At 42.5% G+C, this 19,523-nt stretch overlaps 1 protein-coding gene and 1 long non-coding RNA gene across 13 annotated transcripts in view; one reads left to right on the top strand and one right to left on the bottom strand.

The window, feature by feature from the left end:
• The window catches only part of ACOXL (acyl-CoA oxidase like), a 392,072-nt gene extending 379,497 nt beyond the window's left edge, over positions 1-12,575 (top strand). Inside the window, exon 18 of one of the 3 annotated variants that reach the window (XR_014471599.1) lies at positions 11,759-11,894. Coding sequence is in view for 1 of the 3 variants with exons in the window: in XM_083175998.1 (XP_083032124.1) it covers positions 11,759-11,947 (189 nt within the window). In the remaining 2 variants the exon portion in view is untranslated. Of the gene's footprint in view, positions 1-11,758 lie in introns of all 3 variants that reach the window. The other 2 variants (XR_014471598.1, XM_083175998.1) reach the window with 2 other exon arrangements.
• Positions 1-19,523, bottom strand: part of LOC146063545 (uncharacterized) — a 760,354-nt gene that overhangs the window by 190,475 nt on the left and 550,356 nt on the right. For all 10 annotated transcript variants that reach the window (XR_014471608.1, XR_014471607.1, XR_014471609.1 and 7 more), the window contains one exon: positions 5,053-5,264. This is a non-coding gene — a long non-coding RNA (uncharacterized LOC146063545). The remainder of the gene's footprint in view (positions 1-5,052; positions 5,265-19,523) is intronic.

The raw sequence follows: 19,523 nt of genomic DNA, 5'->3' as shown, positions 1-19,523 counted from the left end.
GAAAATAAGAATTTTATTTTACAATGCATTTTACTAGATAAGTCATTAATTCCCAGATCATCACTTCTGTGCTCTGTGTAAAGGGGTGGGCTGCTATCTACTGTAAAGTTATACATAAATTCAGCCACCATGCTAAAAAAAAAAAAAAAAACCCCTCGTGCTAAAAATAAAATACACGTGGTTTAAAATTATTTTTGTTTAATACTTACACTGACTAATTATTTTCTTCTTAAAGTTCAGCTTATTCAGCAATAATATATGCTGTTTCAAAATAAAGTGTTTTCCCTCATCGCCTGGATTTCTTTTTTTTTCGTTACTGTTTTATTGTTATGCTGTAAAAGTCTGTCACTACCCACTATGCCCGTAGATACCAAACTTTCCCGAATCATGGAGCCCTAGAGTATCATCGTGATCATCTTGACATGCCTAACCCAAGGCTTTATTAATTAGCTTCAGTTAACTGCTGGTGAACAGTTGCGCTTCTATTTGCCACATGGTTTATTTCTATGTCTATGACATTGACCATAAATAATTTGATTTGTACTGTACCTCCAACCCAGCTTAGGAAACACTGCACAATGCTGAGTGAATGATAACAACATAATTAGAATTATGATTTAACAAACCTATTGTATGGTTTTATTGTAGCATTTATACCGCTGCCCTATTTTAAACATATTGAAAAATAAGATTTGTTTTAATGTTATTGGGGTATATTCAATGCATGTCGAAACTGCCGTCTTGCTGAAAAGACGGCAGTTTTCGACATGAATAGATCGGAAGGGGTTCCAATTTATTCAATGCCAGCTGTTTTTTTTTTTTTTTGCCGAAAACCAGGTGGATTGACAGAATAGCCGATAATCCACCTGCTTTTGATGGAAACACAGCGGTTTTGGTTTTGTTTCCGTCAATCTGAATCTGACATAAAAAGATGGCGGATTGAGGCAGGGTGGATGGTGCCGGGTGAGCAGCAGCAGTTTACACTGCGCCATTCTCCTGTCTGCCACTGCCCACACCCTCCCACTGCTGCCCGCCGCCTCCCGTACCAAGTGAGAGCAGGCTCCGTCCTGGCTCCCGCTGCCGTGCTCACACGGTCCCCATGCCAGCTGGGTGAGCATCAGTCAGCATTGGGCACTGCATTGAGTAATGGATGGCAGATCCATTCCGGCAAAAGACTTTGGAATGAATCCGGCATCAATTGAATATATACCATTGTCTCTTTTATATGTCATTAGTAAATATGTGATGAGCGATGCAGGCTAGAGAAATCGCCCTTGTGCTACCCAGCATGACATGTAGTCAAGATCTTAGATCTACTACGATCTGCAATGCACTTATCATAGCAATGCATGGTGTGATCCTGCTGCTTAGACCAAGCTTTTGGACACATGATCATTTTCCTGTTTGGCCATAGATGCGGGTGTCCAAACTGTAAAGATAAATTCATTGATTGCTCCGGCTATTCATTCGGTCAGAAGATAACACTACACGCAGGCATCTGCTAATGCAATAACAAGCTGGCAGAGTTTTAGTGCACCGCTGTTGGATTGAGAGGTACATTTTGCCAATTGTAACAATATTAGTGATAACAGCATTGTATCTGGCCAACACTTCATAGGATACTGCAAACTATGTACTCAGGCTCTGGCCTCTACACACATCCACATTGCTGGAAAATGATGAACACAAGAAAAACACACAGAAATAGGTATTATTGACCCCTGTGGAGACTACACTAACTGCAGCAGCCCAGACCATGCATGGGACTGTATGGTCATGCTTTCTTATTATAGTCCAGTGTTTTACCATGAGGTCTTTCCAGACCTTCTATGGCTGTTTGGAAGCACCTATGTGCATCCCAATGATTTCAGTACCTGATGGGAGAAGTTGGAGTGTTAGTTAGAAAGTTAGTTAGTACTATACCATATTTGTCTTTTATTACCTGCAATATAGAGTTTGCTTTAACCACCTTTAGTAACAATGAACACAAAAAGAACAATTATGTTTTTTATTACATTATTGAGCACCAAAGGAGTGTAAAGTTAGGAGATGTCAGCAGTGTGGCCAGGGAGAAAGGAGGAATAGGGAGGACAACTCATAATGATGTCTATTAGGAAGGAGCCCTGAACAATCATTGTGTAACCATTAGTGTCATATATAGTGTCATGTATACGGGCGAGAGCCGTGGAATAAGCTAACAGATATGATTGTCTAATCCAGCCTGATCCAGACCAGGCAACCATATCTGTTAGCTTATTCCACGGCTTCCGTCCGTGTGTATCCCTATGACATCATCTAATGGAGAAAGAAAATCAATATTATCAATTAGGTAATTATCTGCAATTTCATGGGAATGGTCAGTGATGAAAATGAACCGGTCTCAGAGATTTGCATGATAAATGGACGTAGCTTAAGCCTGATTACTATGCAGCTCCACCATGTAGGAATGTGTGTGCTTGTTCCTTTGTAGCAGCTTCAGCATAGGAAGGACTGAGAGCAGGGGGCAGATTCATAGATGTTCTCTTGCAGTGTGCCTGGCCAGGTTCTCTTCACACTGATAATGCTAGAACCTGTACGGGATTCCGCTGCTGGGTACACACTGGTGTGACCGACATTCATTCCAACATCATTGTGTATACACACTACATTGGGTGTGGATGATTATATAGACAGTCAATAGGTCGATCCCAAAAGGTCAACATGCAATAGGTGTACACATGAAAAGGTCAGCATGAGTTTTTTTCACATTATTTTGGGTCAACTGTCACGATGGACTGCCACAGTAAGTGTAACGCGTAACCTTCGCTCACCATGCATCGGGCTTGTTGCCTCGCTCGGCACACTATTATATTCTCATCTATGCTGACATGGAGGGTGAAGTAAGAACAAGCCGGTTTAAAAAAAAATCCTAAAAAACTCATGTCGACCTGGCGTTGGTCTACCTTTTTCCATGTCGACCTGGCGTTGGTCTACCTTTTTCCATGTGGACCTTTTGACCCCGACGATCTTTCAACCTATCGCATGTCGAACAATTTTATGTTGATTTTTTGGCCTTATCAACCTTTTTACTGTCGATCGTCAACTTTTTGTGGTACACATAGACTGTCTATCTAGACACTGTAGATCTGTCAGCCAGAACCACACGGGTTTGATGTCAATGAAGGGCGTATTTCTATAGCATACCACAGGACGCTAGCACATCAAACCTGACCTTTCCAAGCATGTGGAGTATGTATAATATGATGTGCTAGATTAAAGCCCTATATTCTAAAGCTAGAATTGGTAAGGGTAGTGTTAGGTTTCCCACTGTGAGACACCTGCAAATGACCCTGTGACTTCTGTCTAGCAGAGTTTCTCCTGTTCAGCCCAAGCAGCTAGTTGGGTCACATATGTGCGTATCCCCTTAGGATTGGCCCAGCAATGCTGTGAGTGACGCCTTACTGCTCCACACCAGCAGCGCTCATTTACTGATAATATATTGCAATAGGTGTTTTTTTTATCGCTGTGAAATAGTTTTTATTGATTTTGATGACATACATAAAGAAAAACAGACAATAAACACTTAACAATAAAACAATGAAAACAATGTGTGTGGTCTCAGTCATGCAACCTAGTGATACAGCTGTAAATTTATGATACAATAATCATACAAAGACCGTCAAGTAAAAACATATCGTTGAGTCAGAAAGCAAAACTTGTGACATAATCTTAGTATATGACATAGTTACATTTACTTACAGAAGAAAATACATTTTGGGGAGATCAGGCATGTCAGGGGAGGTAGTCCTCACTATATTATGAACCGACCAGGTATAGAAGTCAAAGTATAAGTATTAAGATATATAATTTAAAATAAAGGCCACAAATCTACATAACTATAATTGAATGATGAGGATTATTCTGGTTGATTCGCAAGCCTGCGAACCAAACCCTGCCCCCCCCCCCCCCCCCCCCCACCCCTCGCAGCGTGTGCGCATGCAGGGCCTGCGATTGGTAGTTTAACATAAACATCCATTTGCAGCCTGTGGGTGAACACCAACATCATTCGATGATGAAGGTGCACGCATATGTGCATGACTCTCAGATCCACAGGAGGAAGTGGGCCTGTCAATGTCAGATGCTTGGCATCGATGTCACGGCCCTATTACCATGGGAACACCCAGAAAACGCTGAGCGGTCCCATGGGAGGGACTATAAAAAAATTACTATGTAAAAAATTGCAGGGGGTGCAGGCTCTGTTGAGAACACTGGCCCCAACTGATTAATAGCCTGCCTGCAGGTTATTAATCGCTGCCAGATTCAGACCGGCCGGTCCACGCATTTAAATTGTTGTGTGGTCCACACACACACACACAGCGATCTTACACATATGTTTTCAGGCATTTAGTAAAATCGCTTAGAAAATGCCTGAATATCACCAAGTGTGTAGGGCAAATTAGAGGGGTAATACAAGACTTGACCCAGTTATTGAGAAGTCCTGAATAATGACCAAATATATTAATGATTTTAAGAATCTAGTGATGGCTAACCTTGACATTCCAGCTGTTGTTGAACTACACATCCCAGCATGCCCTGCTACAGTTTTACTATTTGGCCCTGCTAAAACTGATGCAGGGCATGCTGGAATGTGTAGTTCAACAACAGCTGGAGTGTCAAGGTTAGCCATCACTGGTATAGACTTATCAGATACAAGAACAAAAAAGTAGAATATTGTCTGCATATAATACAATCCCTATTCTAAGACCTTTAATAACATTACTATCCCGCATTAGGCAGAGGTTCCGCCCTTTTATTATTAGTATTATTGTTATATGGTGCCACAAGTGTTCCACAGCGTCTGACAGAAAATATAAATGTGCAAAAACAAGAAAACAAAGCAATTTAGAACAAATACATGGTATATAAAGATTGTTGCACTCGGGGACAGGACACTGAACTGATTATTAGAGTGGCAGAGACCTAGGGATAGATGCCATTAAAAGTAGCATGGACTAAAAATATATATATACTGTACTGTATATGTTATATACTGTATTTATAAAAAGTACAAACCTGGTTAGATTAGAAAAAATTATAACACTCCAATAAGCAACTTTCATTGAGATGTAAATCCTGTAATAAGCAGTTCAGCCACAGCAGAATGATTTTGGTACAGAATCATCAAAAGTTGTTTCCATGGAGATATGAAGATTGTCCACCTCCTACTGTATGCCTTCTCATAGTCTCCAATTTATGTAGAGTCTTCTGTATGATTGCAAAGTGTCCTGTATTAGGTAAGAAGATGCAAGCAATTATAAACAAGGTATTATACTGTGTATAAGGTCCAATATCTCCCTGGTGGGCCAATCTCCTGCCATTGGCTCCTGTACTGCAGTAAGGGTTATTACATTTTATGGGCAATGACTAGACCAGCGGTTCCCAAACTGTAGGTCCTGACCACCTCAGCATGGGGTCACGGCTCTACGTTGCTGACCATCAGGTAAATGTATCTGTGGGGGGGGGGAGGGGCAGGGTATAACTCATTAAGTAAACACCCACTGCTTCCCCCTGTCACCCTTTTCCATTCCCCCCATTACCCACTGCCTCCCTGTCACATTAGCGGTCACTTCACTGACCACACATGTGGTGGCCATTCAGTAGTAACTTGCTGGGGTCCGTTATTCATTTTCATTGTCTGATGGGGTCTCAAAACAAAATAGTTTGAGCACCCCTGGACTAGACCATGATTTTTGGCTGCTCATATATTTGTTTATGGTACCCTCAACATTGCAATTAAAAGTAGTGATTGATGCTGCTGGTGCGTCTCAGTCCCTGTACACTCAGATGCACGGCTGTACACCAGGGAAGGGCCTGTAGTGGTATCAGCATAAAGTCACAGAGGTGCGTCTAAGTCTTTGTACACTCAGATGCATGGCTGGGAAGTGTGTATGTTACCCTTGATAGGAAAGCATCTTTGTGATTATGAAATATGCAATATGGTGTTCATAGCAGTGATTGGTAAGTTTCTGTAAACAAAACAGTAAATGCAAAAATAACTGTAGTGAAAAAAGAAAATGACGGAAAGTCACTAGTATTGAAAAATGGGTATATACAGTATAACCATTGTTGGTAGTGCCAGGGCTGCAAACAATACAGCCGCCAGGCTTCTCTTGGCAAATTGACTCTTCCGGCTGTTAAGTTGGAGCGGCAGCAATTACAAAGAGAGCTTGCATGTGTGCCTTTCATCTGGTTGTACTATTCTCTGCCATTCAAGTTAGCCACTTGCTCTGGGGTGAGGAGAACACTGTTGCATTCTGGGAGGAATAATTGTAGTAACTGTAATTGAGACAATATGGCAAACACTGCTGCAGAGTGTAAGATCTGTGGTTAAATATCACAATGAGAGAAAAGGAAGTCAATATATATATATATATATATATATATATATATATATATATATATATATATATATATATAGTACAGGTCCCAGCAAGGCAATTGATGCTGCTTTCAATATTTTATTGGTCTGGAGAAGGCAGCCTATCACAGGGCTTGAACCTCTGGAGGTGTCTATAATTCATCAAAACTTTGTAAATCACTTACAAGGTGTTTGCAGGTCTAATGGCCCCAACCTGTGGCAGCCCTCTTTTCCAGGTCAGCTCATTTATTTAGCTGGCACACACCTACGGACCGTATCGGATGCGATACATTGGGGGTGCTACAAATAGTATAGTACACTAACTGTGAGGTCATCTGTAAAGCAGTGAAAAGAGTGGAGTGAGGAAGTATTTATGAAGTGCATTCTATAAAATGATAGGTAGATGCTGAATTCTCCATCTTTTCACTGTTTGATACTCCAACCCCGTGTGAGTGGTGTTTTGCTGTGTCTGTGATTCCAATAAAGGCCTGATTTTGAGCTTAGAATCATCTCATTTTCATGTTTGAGCCGGCGAGTGTCTACAGGCCAGCGATGAGCACTGATGCCATCATCGCCGCTGGCTGCTGCTCATCTGCTGGTGTTACCAGCAGATGAGCTACAGGGTGGACAGCGTTCCATATGCAATGAAAGTCATTTACCCCTGTAAAAATTGCTCAGAAGGGCGGAAATCGCTCAGTGTGTATGCACTGGTCTATTTTCAGCCTAGCTATTTTTCCCATTATCGATATCCATACACGCTGGGCAAAATCGGTCAGTGTGTATGGACCTTAAGAAGCAAATGGTTCAGCAAATGACACTACACCTCTCAGAGTGGCTCAGTCATGCCGGTGCTCTCTGTGGTACTGTGTATAGATGCTAAATGCATGATGACACATCTGTATGTAGGCAATCTAAGTAGCAGAGTATTTATAATTTAAGGTTTTATTACTATTATAAATTTAGGGATTTACATGGAATATTTTATAAGTTTAGGAATTTACATGCTAGTACTGTGATAAACATCCCTATATAACAAAGAAAGAAAATAAAGCAGCCAGTATTTACCCTGCACAGAAACAAGATAACTCTCCCAAATCTAACTCGCTCTGCAGTTTTTCTCTTCCACTTCCTGTTTGTACAAAACCAACAGTAGGGAAGTAGGATGGTATTGTAGTGGGGTGCGGGGTGAGAGGGAGTGTGTGCAGGATAACATTGCTAGGGTAGTGGGTGCAGGCAGAGGCGGAACTACCATTGGTGCAGCAGGTGCATTGCACCGGGGCCCCTGAAGACTAAGGGGCCCACTTCTGCCACCCACTGCTGTGTGGCATATTGTGAACTTGGGTTGGAGTGGAAGAGGAGGGCCCAAAAATGTAGATTTGCACCTGGGCCAACCACTCATAAGTTCCGGCACTGAGTGCAGGGTAGCGATGTTAGTGTGAGTTAGGGTAGTGGGAGCAGGGTAGCAGCATTAGTGTAGTGTATGCAGGGAGAGGGGTACAGAATAGTGGCAATAGTGTATGCAGGGAAGGGGTGCAGGGTAGCCACAGTATTGTGTGCAGGGTATTTGTGGTAGTATAGGCAATATGCGCAGGTATTTGCAGGGTGGTGGCAGTAGTGTAGCATACCTCCCAATATTTTAACATCTGTTATTGGGACCTTGGCACGGTCGGTCTGAAAAAGGGACTGGGCTTCGGGTGCAGAGGGTGTGGCCTAGGGCAACAACCTCCATTTCCGTACCCTCCCTGTATCGAAGATGCCATACACAGGTGCATGTCATCTCTTCAGCGATCACCGCTGGTCTGCAAAGAGCAGAACAGAGGTGATCTCTGGTTCCCTGCCCGTCGGACATTGCCCGCTGTCCCATGCGCGGGAGGGTCAGCGTTCCAGTCTCCAAATAGTGGGACTGTCCCTCTGTAATCGGAAAAGGTGGAAGGTATGGTGTAGTGTATACGCGGAGGGTGCCTGCTGTGGGAGCACACTATTTCACTTTCGAAGGGTGTCAATTAACTTGTGTACATACTGTAGTGTATTTTTATATGCAAGCATCCGACTATTGCTAAACTGCTCCAATAATTGTATATATCGTGTACCTAGTTTAAGAGCCAAAAGGGGGGTAGTCTAGCTGGCAGTGGCTTTTGTCTTGCTGATTGATGCTCATGGTCGGGCAGATCAGGGGAAGAGTTTATTTTATCAAGATCCTGTTTTTTAAAAAGTTTTAGTGCCCATTTATCAATGTGTATTTGCAGCTAATATAAAGTACCGCCAGCATGTATGACAGAGGGACCGCAGCAGGAATATCCAATATCTGGCTGCTGCAATCCCTTCATTCCCACACATTGCCGCATCCCCCATAGGTATCTTTAGGAGATACAATGCTGAGCAATTTACCAATGGCGGTAGCCCATTGCAGCCTATGGGATACTCACTGCATCGCTGTTCATGCATTGCAGAAGGTTAATCCGAAACCTTCCTCGGAAGTGGCCTCTGTGCAGCGCAGGGTGGCAGAACCCCTGGCAGCTGGCAGATCACTTTCAGGAACGGGCCCTTTCAGAGTCCCTCTCCCTGTGGATGCCCATTCATACATGCTGCCCATAGGATCACATATTGCACCCAGATCGCATTGAATATGCAATCCTTTATAAATGGGCCCATTGATCTGAGTGTACTCTGAGACACTATATAAGATATACAAAAATACAAAGAATATATTCTAAATATCTTCTTCGTGTTATTGTGATAATTTTTTTGTTCAAAAATCTACTGCTGCACCAATAATGCCCATAGGTATATACCGCTGCACCTGTGTATAATGCCCATAGGTATATACCGCTGCACCTGTGTATAATGCCCATAGGTATATACCGCTGCACCTGTGTATAATGCCCATAGGTATATACTGCTGCACCTGTGTATAATGCCCATAGGTATATACCGCTGCACCTGTGTATAATGCCCATAGGTATATACCGCTGCACCTGTGTGCAATGCCCACATGTATATACCACTGCACCTGTGTGTAATGCCCACATGTATATACCGCTGCACCTGTGTATAATGCCCACATGTATATACCGCTGCACCTGTGTATAATGCCCATAGGTATATACCGCTGCACCTGTGTGCAATGCCCACATGTATATACCACTGCACCTGTGTGTAATGCCCACATGTATATACCGCTGCACCTGTGTACAATGCCCACATGTATATACCGCTGCACCTGTGTGTAATGCCCACATGTATATACCGCTGCACCTGTGTACAATGCCCACATGTATATACCGCTGCACCTGTGTACAATGCCCATAGGTATATACCGCTGCACCTGTGTGTAATGCCCACATTTATATACCGCTGCACCTGTGTATAATGCCCACATGTATATACCGCTGCACCTGTGTGTAATGCCCACGTTTATATACCGCTGCACCTGTGTACAATGCCCACATGTATATACTGCTGCACCTGTGTATAATGCCCATAGGTATATACCGCTGCACCTGTGTACAATGCCCATAGGTATATACCGCTGCACCTGTGTACAATGCCCACATGTATATACCGCTGCACCTGTGTGTAATGCCCACATGTATATGGCGCTGCCCGTGTGTACAATGCCCATATGTACATACTGCTGCACCCGTGTATAATTCCTACGTGTATATACCGCTGCACCCGTGTATAATTCCCACATGTATATACCGCTGCACCTGTGTATAATGCCCACATGTATATACCGCTGCACCTGTGTGTAATGCCCACGTTTATATACCGCTGCACCTGTGTACAATGCCCACATGTATATACCGCTGCACCTGTGTATAATGCCCATAGGTATATACCGCTGCACCTGTGTACAATGCCCACATGTATATACCGCTGCACCTGTGTGTAATGCCCACATGTATATACCGCTGCACCTGTGTGTAATGCCCATATGTATATACCACTGTACCTGTGTGTAATGCCCACATGTATATGGCGCTGCCCGTGTGTACAATGCCCATATGTACATACTGCTGCACCCGTGTATAATGCCTACATGTATATACCGCTGCACCCGTGTATAATTCCCACATGTATATACTGTTGCACCTGTGTATAATGCCCACATGTATAAACCTCTGCCCCTTTGTATAATGCCCACATGTATATACCGCTGCACCTGTGTATAATGCCCACATGTATATACTGTTGCACCTGTGTATAATGCTCACATGTATAAACCTCTGCCCCTTTGTATAATGCCCACATGTATATACCGCTGCACCTGTGTATAATGCCCATGTGTATATACCGTTGCACCTGTGAATAATGCCCACATGTATATACCGCTGCACCTGTGAGTAATGCCCACATGTATATACTGCTGCACCTGTGTGTAATGCCCACATGTATATACCGCTGCACCTGTGAATAATGCCCACATGTATATACTGCTGTACCTGTGTATAATGCCCACATGTATATACCGCTGCACCTGTGAATAATGCCCACATGTATATATTGCTGTACCTGTGTATAATGCCCACATCTATATACCGCTGCACCTGTGAATAATGCCCACATGTATATACTGCTGTACCTGTGTATAATGCCCACATGTATATAGCGCTGCACCAGTGTGTAATGCCCATACTTGTGCACCTCTGTATAATGCTCACATGAGTTCTTGGGCTCATGTATGTGTTATTCTAGCTCTGTTTATAATCAGTACCTCCTGAGCCATTTACCTCACCGCATGTACAGTACCTGCTGTTAGGTCTTCTCCGAATACCAACCTGTGATTTTTACCATTTATCATAGTAAATCTACTTCCTTATGTACCCAGGTTTATGTTTAGTTGTGCTATGGCAGCTCTGTAATAGATTATGTCAGTACATAAAAGTATATAGGGGGTTATTGTAGTTATGGACAAAACCATGTGCACTGCAGGTGGGGTAGATGTTACTTGTGCACCTGTTACTTGTGCACCCCATATCTGGATTTGGGTGGGGTTTTACTTCAAAGTGAGATCTATATTGCAGTGTAAAAATAAAGCAGTCCATATTTTCCCTGCACAGAAACAAAATAACTCACCCAAATCTAATTCTCTCTGCACATGTGCCCCCCTGCAGTGCACATGGTTTTGTCCATTTAAAAATGTATTTGCCAGACGGAGTGAACAAGAATAACCCCCATAATGCTGAGTATGTATGTCAAGCTGTAAAGTACTGAATGTACAGCACATAGCTGCTGCTAAGGCTGGGTTGGTCGTACTGTTTACTTAGACTACAAGCAGCTCCATCAGTTCCTGTGAGTCACACTGTGGAGCTTGTATCTCTTCCTTACACCTCATATAATTATGCTTTTATTTTGCAGTTACTGGAGCTGTGCAGCCTGGTGAAAGACGATGCCCTCAAGGTTGTTTCAGCTTTTAACATTCCTCATAACACCATCCAAGCCCCCATTGCTGGCATTCCCAACCCGAGGGCCGAGTGGGCTTATTACCCCCAGCCACAACGAGCAGGAGGAAGCCAAGTGCCAAGGAAAACCAGTGCCAAGCTATAAACTTGTCCGTGTGGATGTTGATGCATCGCGCCTCTCTCATAATAGAAGGAACAAATGAAGGAAAGTGACTCACAGACTGTGTCACGCTTTCTTCTCTAATGCAGGAAATCATCCAATTACCTTTCAAATAAACAGATGATCTTCATCGTGATTGTGAATATGGAGGTATAAGCACAGATAACAATGAGAGTGGGACTTTTGTCATTTAAAGTAAAATATCTGGATTATTTTTCTTGATAACCAGAAATTTAAAAATATTCCAATACTGATGGACATAATTGTTTGTGATTTATATTGTAACTACAAGGAGGTTCGTGTTAACAGATGCACTCCAAAAATATACAATCATGTGGCTCGTGGGAAGAATATTCTCTGACAATGAAGAAAGGTGTGGGCGCCGGCCTGCCCTGTGCCAGGCACCGATTGCCCTGTGCCAGGCACCGATTGCCCTGTGTCAGGCACCGATTGCCCATAGAGGGGAAACCACAAGCATAAGATACCAAGGACACGGCAGGGGAGGATTTTTATACTCATGCAATGTTCCTGCCACACAGGGATGACCATATTTGTTAGTTCGACATGAATAAAGTCTAAATGCATTTGAACCAATAAACCAATGTATACAGTCTGTCTTGTATCACTTGTATGGCGTTTGCTGAGAGATCAACCCTGTTGGAACTCTGTACATTTTCCACAATGCACTGAGCGTGTTCTAGTCTAGATAATTTCATTTGTATCTCACAGACGCTTGCATTGTTACTGTTATTAATATAACTAAATGCTCATTACCAGTTATTGATAGGAAGTGTGAACTGGTAAAAGATGTACCGAATACTGAGCGAGCAGACAGCCCAGGGACAGTGATTTCTGTAAACACCACTGTTATAGACACTGCTTCTTGGGAACTTGACAATTCACATAGAATATTTATGAACATCTCAGAAGGTACAGTAACTGTTTTGGGCCTCAGAGTGTCTGTACAAAGGTCCAGTAGTAGCGAGGGACACACTAGTTTTAAACACAGAGTTTACTCACATTCTAGAGAGTGAAAATAATTCAACACTAAGGGGCAGATTCAGTTGGGAGGGAGGTGTAGCTAAGTTGAAATCCTTGTGCCCAGTTTTGGATTACTGCGGTGAAGCCTGCTCCTTATGCCCACGGTATGTAATTTAAACAAAAAAGTGGTTGCAGGATTTTCAGCACTGAAACTCTGTAGCAGAATAAAATAAATAACTCACCTCTCCGATGGTCTCCCCTCTATCTTTCTGCTGGAGTGGGAGCTGGTGGGAATCTCCGAGGTGCTGGGCGGTGAGAAGGGCTGCTGGGAGGGAGAAGTAGTTCTCCCAGTAGCCAGCTCCAAATGGGGATACACTACTCGGGGGGGGGGCTCACACCTGGAGTCACACACAGTCATGCACATACACACTCACTCATAAAATGGCTACACACCTACAGATATATCTGTCCATCCATCTGTGGACAACAAAAATCTGTATGTGTGTACCCAGCTATACACACAGTCACAGACACCTAAACACTCTTGCAAATACACATATGACTATATACTCAACAATGCTACGGAACCCAGCTCCTCAATGTTGGAAGCAGAAGACACCACTTTGGATGGTGAGTAGACACTGACTAATTAAGCTAATTGGAAATTCGTCCTCAGAGGGGTAGTGTCACAGAGCAAGTCCTGGAGATTTTTCCCAAACTATCAATTTTAGGAAAAATTAATTTTACTCTGGAGTGTGAGATAAAGGATGCAGTGATTTATTATTATTATTATTATTATTATTATTATTATTATTATTCTACTACTAAAGGGAGCACATTTTATTCACTGACTAAAGGGACCTATAATAATATTATTCCATTAAAGGGGAGCATAATTATTAATGTTATTGTACTACTAAAGGGCCACAGATGATGGTAATGATTATTATAATACTAAAGAGGGCCCAGAATATTATTATTCTACTAAAGGGAGCACACATCATTATTTGACTAAAGGGACATTTAGTATTTAGCTTAAAGGGGCACATATTATTATTATCCCATCACAAGTGGACATTATTATTGGAACTACTAAAGGAGCATACTGTATATTAATTTTATTATCATTATTTAACGAAAAGGGGGACATGTTATTATTAGTAGTATATCACTACTAAAGGGGCATCGATGATGATGATTATTTTTAGGCTGCAGGAGGCATAGATGATTATTAGTCTATTAATAGGTTTTTAATATTTTTGTTATTAGTATTATTATGATTAACTAAAAGGGTACATACTATTAATATCCAATAAACAGAACACATTATTAATTGACTAAAGTGGTAAAGATTATTTTTGACTAAACGTGAGACACATTATTAAATAAACTACAAACAGGAACTTGTTATTATTAGTAAGGGGTCACATATTAGATTTATTATGCTAAAAGTTGCTATTATTAATAGTAATAATAATAATAACAACAATATACACAAATAGGATTAATTACACTAAGAGGGGAACCTTTTTGTTTCCCTGGTAAACATCAGCCAGGGGTGCTTGGGAACCAGAAGCAGTTCAATACCACTTTGCCAGGGCATCCCTAGGATAGGTGTTTCTGTAATGGGTGCAATGTGCACAGTACACATGGGCCCTGAGTCCAGGAGGGCCCACACTGCACCCATATATTACACCCGTGGTGGCATCTCGGCACCGAATACATAGATCAATTGAAAAATGGCTGTCGAGGCCATTTTCAGAGTGATTTCCGCATATGCACTGGATATGTCTCCGGGAACAAGATGCATACCCTCCAACATCTGAAGGGCAGAATTCGGTACACATTCGGGAAAGGGGTGTGGCCACAGGTTAAAGTGGGCGGGGTCAAAGCTGAAGTGGGCGTGGTCACACCCCCTTTCCGAATGTGTACTGTGCTTTTTTTTTTTTTTTTTTTTTTTATAGGACCCCCACCCTGCAAAGAGCCCTTAGGATTGGCAGCTCTGTTGGGAGGGACAGGAGCTCTGACAGATCACACCACCTCCCCATCTGCAGGCTCACACAGATACCATACTACATGCACAGATGTGTGCTTGCATGTATGTATGTCTGTGATCTGCCTTCCTGAAGGCAGCATGGATGCTGGTGGCTCCCAGGTGACTGTCATATGCACCATTGCAGCAGAAGGTGTATGCAGGGGGGAGGATGTTTTGGGGACACTCCTTGTGTGGCTGGGGACTGTGGACATTGCCACTGATCAGGCAATGCGTGTGTGCCGGGGCTCAGCCTGTGGAGGCATTACTAGGACAGATCTGTGAGCAATGCATCAGATACAGGGAAGCCCACAATGATTGCCAGACACTGTGTGTGTTACCTCACAGCTGCTGCTCCGTCCTGACTCCTGTGTGTGAGGCAGCGAGCAGACTGGGGAAGTTGTCAGTCTCTCCCCTGCTTCCTGACACTTATGGCAGCGGCCTCTACTTCAGCCTGGCTCACTCGGCCAGGGCCTCCCTTCTGGTGCCCCTGCTACATGGCCAGCAGCAGCAAGCACCAAAAGACGCGTGTGACAGACTGTGTGTGAGCAGGGGGAGGCGGGTCCTGCGCGTCTCTGCAGGGCACCTTGGGAGATGAAGTCTTCCTGCCCAGCCACTCCCCCCTCTCAACGCCGGAAGAGCAGCAAATAGAACAGAACTCTAAACTCTAAAACTACAACTCCCAGAGTCAGGAGCCGGCTATGAAAAAATCGGTACATCGGTACACTTTGATTTTTGCCGGTACAGACCGCTAAAAAGCGGTACTGTACCGGCAGAATCGGTACAGTTGGAGGGTATGAAGATGTGGCCACCATGTTCCTGGAGACCTGCACATGAGCTGTAGACTCTGGCATAATGTTAAAGTCTACTTACCGTCAGAAAGGAGGGGGCCTGCACAAGGTGCCTCTCCTCTCTTAAAACGCCTGTGTCTCTTAGAATGGTGTCTGATTTCCTTAAAACCTTGAGATTTAGGGGGCTTTAAACTGACACACATTGCCAGATTAACCCACCAAACACACCAGAATTGTATATTCTGTGGTTTGGAAGGAAAAATAACCAGGATTTAAAATTATGCTAAACACAATTGTTATAAAACTAGTCCTTATGTCTAAATCCAAATAAAGTAAATTGAGGCCAATGAACAATGCTGCTAAAACATGCTGATACGGCAAATGTTTTTCATGTTATTTTAATTTAATATATTGTCACAAATATACACCTTTAAAAAAAAAAAAGTATATATATATATATTATATATATATATATATATATATATATATATATATATATATATATATATATATACACACAGAAATAGGCACTCACCAGCACTGTAACGGTGCAACAAAAAGTCTTTATTCCATGGGTCAACAGGGCAACATCAAATAAGTCGACGTTTCGGTCCACGCAGGGACCTTTGTCAAGACATATCACCAGATATAGACAGGGTTTTGCTTTTGTCTTGACAAAGGTCCCTGCGTGGACCGAAACGTTGACTTATTTGATGTTGCCCTGCTGACCCATGGAATAAAGACATTTTGTTGCACCTTTACTGTACTGGTGAGTGCCTATTTCTGTGAATGTATATACCTGGGATTGCCAATCCTCTAAAGTGGAGCACCACCCGGTTGTCATCTATATTGCACTGAGTGCGGTTCTATATGCAATATATATATATATATATATATATATATATATATATATATATATGTCCGGATAGACCGCACTCTCACTGTTAAATCACAACAACTGGGGTGTTCACCAAGAGGTGTATATGTAAACCATATAGCCTCATAAATAGTCCAAGTGTCCCTGCCACTTGCTGCAGGGAAGATGAACACTCTCCAAATATATTCAAATGAATTAGTCCATCAGAAGAGGTGATATAATAAGACAATTTTATTCCACAGGGGTATATTCAATCATCCTGCCCCGACGTTTCGGTCTTAACCAGACCTTTATCAAGGAGCCTATGATTTAAACAATAGTAACAACAATATCAGGGTGTATCCAAAACATTACAAGGTATACACCCAAACAAAAAAATAAATAAAGATAACATACGTTTTAGGATGCATCAAATAAGGAGCAAATGGAGCTTCAACGTCAGCCCAGGAGCGGGGGTACAGCTACAATAGGAGGGTAGCCCAGGTCCAGCTTTTATCCCCCTGTTAAGTGCAACATGAGAGACACGTGCGTCTCAATTAGCCTCAGCGCCGAGATCGCGCTGCCGCACTTCCGGTGGAGCCGGAAGCGCGTCTGGCCGGAAGTAACGTTCCGTGGAACGCATCTGTCAATGCGTACCCGGAAGTCACCTCCGAATGGGACGCAAACAATCGCGGTGATGCAGCTTGGGTATCCAGCTGTATCATCCGACCAGCACAGAATATGGGGTTTGATAAAGCACACAGAAATGGCTTTTAAGTTCAGTTGAACAAATGGGGATATTTATATGGGTCTTGATGCTAATCAAGATAGTGAAAATTATAACCCGCTTGGTGTTGCGCAGAGACAGGGATTGCTAGCGCCACCTATGGAGTACTTCATATATATTATACAAGAAGTTAATGTTAAACTGGAGGTGTGCTGTACAAGGGGACGAGTGCTGGATATATAATGGGACAGAATCCGTTAATCACATGTGGGACTATTGTTAACAAAACCTCTCATATTGAGATGTTAGTAAATGACTATCTTATGGAATATGTTCCCATTAAAGGAGTGCCAAGACTGGATCTGGGTTTTTCCATAAAATCAGCAGATACAATTATACATATTATTTATATTTCCATCAGGGACCACTTGAACAGAACAATGAATGCACAAAGTGAGGTCATTTATGTACATAATTAGAAAAATATGAAAAGACACAATAAAAATAAAAAATGATAATAATAATGACACATGAACAATGTGATGAATGTATAGAAAAATAATAATAAAAAATATGTAATCAATGCTATATATGATGAATTCTGAGCATCTTGATAACGGTATTAGGTGCAGACTGCACTGTATGTTCATGGTAAATTGTTTGTACAGTTTTCAAGATGGCCAATTTAGTTAATTTTTAAGAAATATGGATAGAGGATTGTGTTCATTAAGTCCTCTCGGGGATAAGGTTCCCAACTGATGTATCCACCGACACTCATTTTTCTTCAGGAGGAGGGTTCGATCACCTCCTCGTAATGGTGGGGGGACCCAGTCAATGAGCCTACATCTAAGAGTCGATATCTGATGACCTGCGGCCAAAAAATGACGAGGTACAGGTAACTCGGCTTTACCTGTCTCAATTGCAACCCGGATGGAGTTTCTATGATTGGCCATTCTTTCGCGAAATTTACGCGTGGTCATGCCTACATAGGCCAGTCCGCATGGGCAGTACAACAAATACACCACGTAGTCCATCAAACAATGCAATCTATATTTAATTTTGATTGGTTTCCCCGAATGGGGATGGGGGAAAGTGGTGCCAGGTGTCATACTGTTACACGTGGTGCATCCTGTGCAGCGGAAGCACCCAGGCCGTGTGGTGTGTAACCATGTGGTCTTTGACTCAAGATTCGGGCTAGCCGTAGGTCTCATGAGTAGCTGTTTAAGATTCGGACTTTTTTTGTAAGCCATCATTGGGGGATTATGGTGTTGTAGTTTCAATGTTGGGTCTGAGGCTAATACTGGCCAGTGTTTCTTGATACTGTCATGGATTTGATGTGCGGCATGATTGTAGGTGTTCACGTATATCATCCGTTCCTTCTTTTTAATTTGGGTGACATTTGTGACTACAGGAGTTGTTTGTTTTCTTTTGAAGTTAATCCGGGCTTTCTTTAAGCATCTGGTGAGAGTCACTGTGGAGTAGCCTCTCTCCCTAAACCGTGTCGTCATTTCTTCAATCTGTTTTTCCATCACATCTACATTGGAGTTGTTCTGCATCACCCTCATGTATTGGGAGATTGGTAGGTTTTCTTTTAACGCCGGAGGGTGTTGACTGGATGTTAGCAACAGAGTGTTCCGGTCTGTGTTTTTGCGGTAGAGACTAATCTCCAGTTTATTCTGATGGATCTGAATGTTGATATCCAAAAAATGGATGGACTCTGAGCTGATCTCATGTGTGAATCTTATGGGATTTGTGAGTTGATTCAAATCAAATACCATTTGATTAAATCCCTCTATGTCACCATTCCACAATATAAACACGTCGTCTATGAAACGTTTGTAGAAAGAAATGGACGTGGCATATTTCGGTAAAATGAGGGTACTTTCGTAATCATGCATAAAGAGGCCGGCATAGGACGGGGCTAAGTTGGAGCCCATGGCTGTTCCTGAAACTTGTACATAATATTTATTGTTGTAGATGAAATGATTACATGTTAGAATTAATTAAGCCATCTGAACCAAAAAGTCAGTTGGAGGACTTAATGATGTCCTTTCATCTAATTTCTTGCGTAATACTGTGAGTCCCTCCTGATGGGGGATAACAGTATACAATGAGGATACATCCATGGTAGCCAATTTAGTTTCGTCTGTGATCTTCACTGTTGTCAATTTGGT

The sequence above is a fragment of the Crinia signifera genome, chromosome 3 (assembly GCF_055691185.1).
Source record: "Crinia signifera chromosome 3, ASM5569118v1, whole genome shotgun sequence".
In the NCBI taxonomy this organism is placed as follows: Eukaryota; Metazoa; Chordata; class Amphibia; order Anura; family Myobatrachidae; genus Crinia; species Crinia signifera.
Note: the sequence above shows the minus strand (reverse complement) of the source record. Positions and strands in the feature narration are given on the sequence as shown.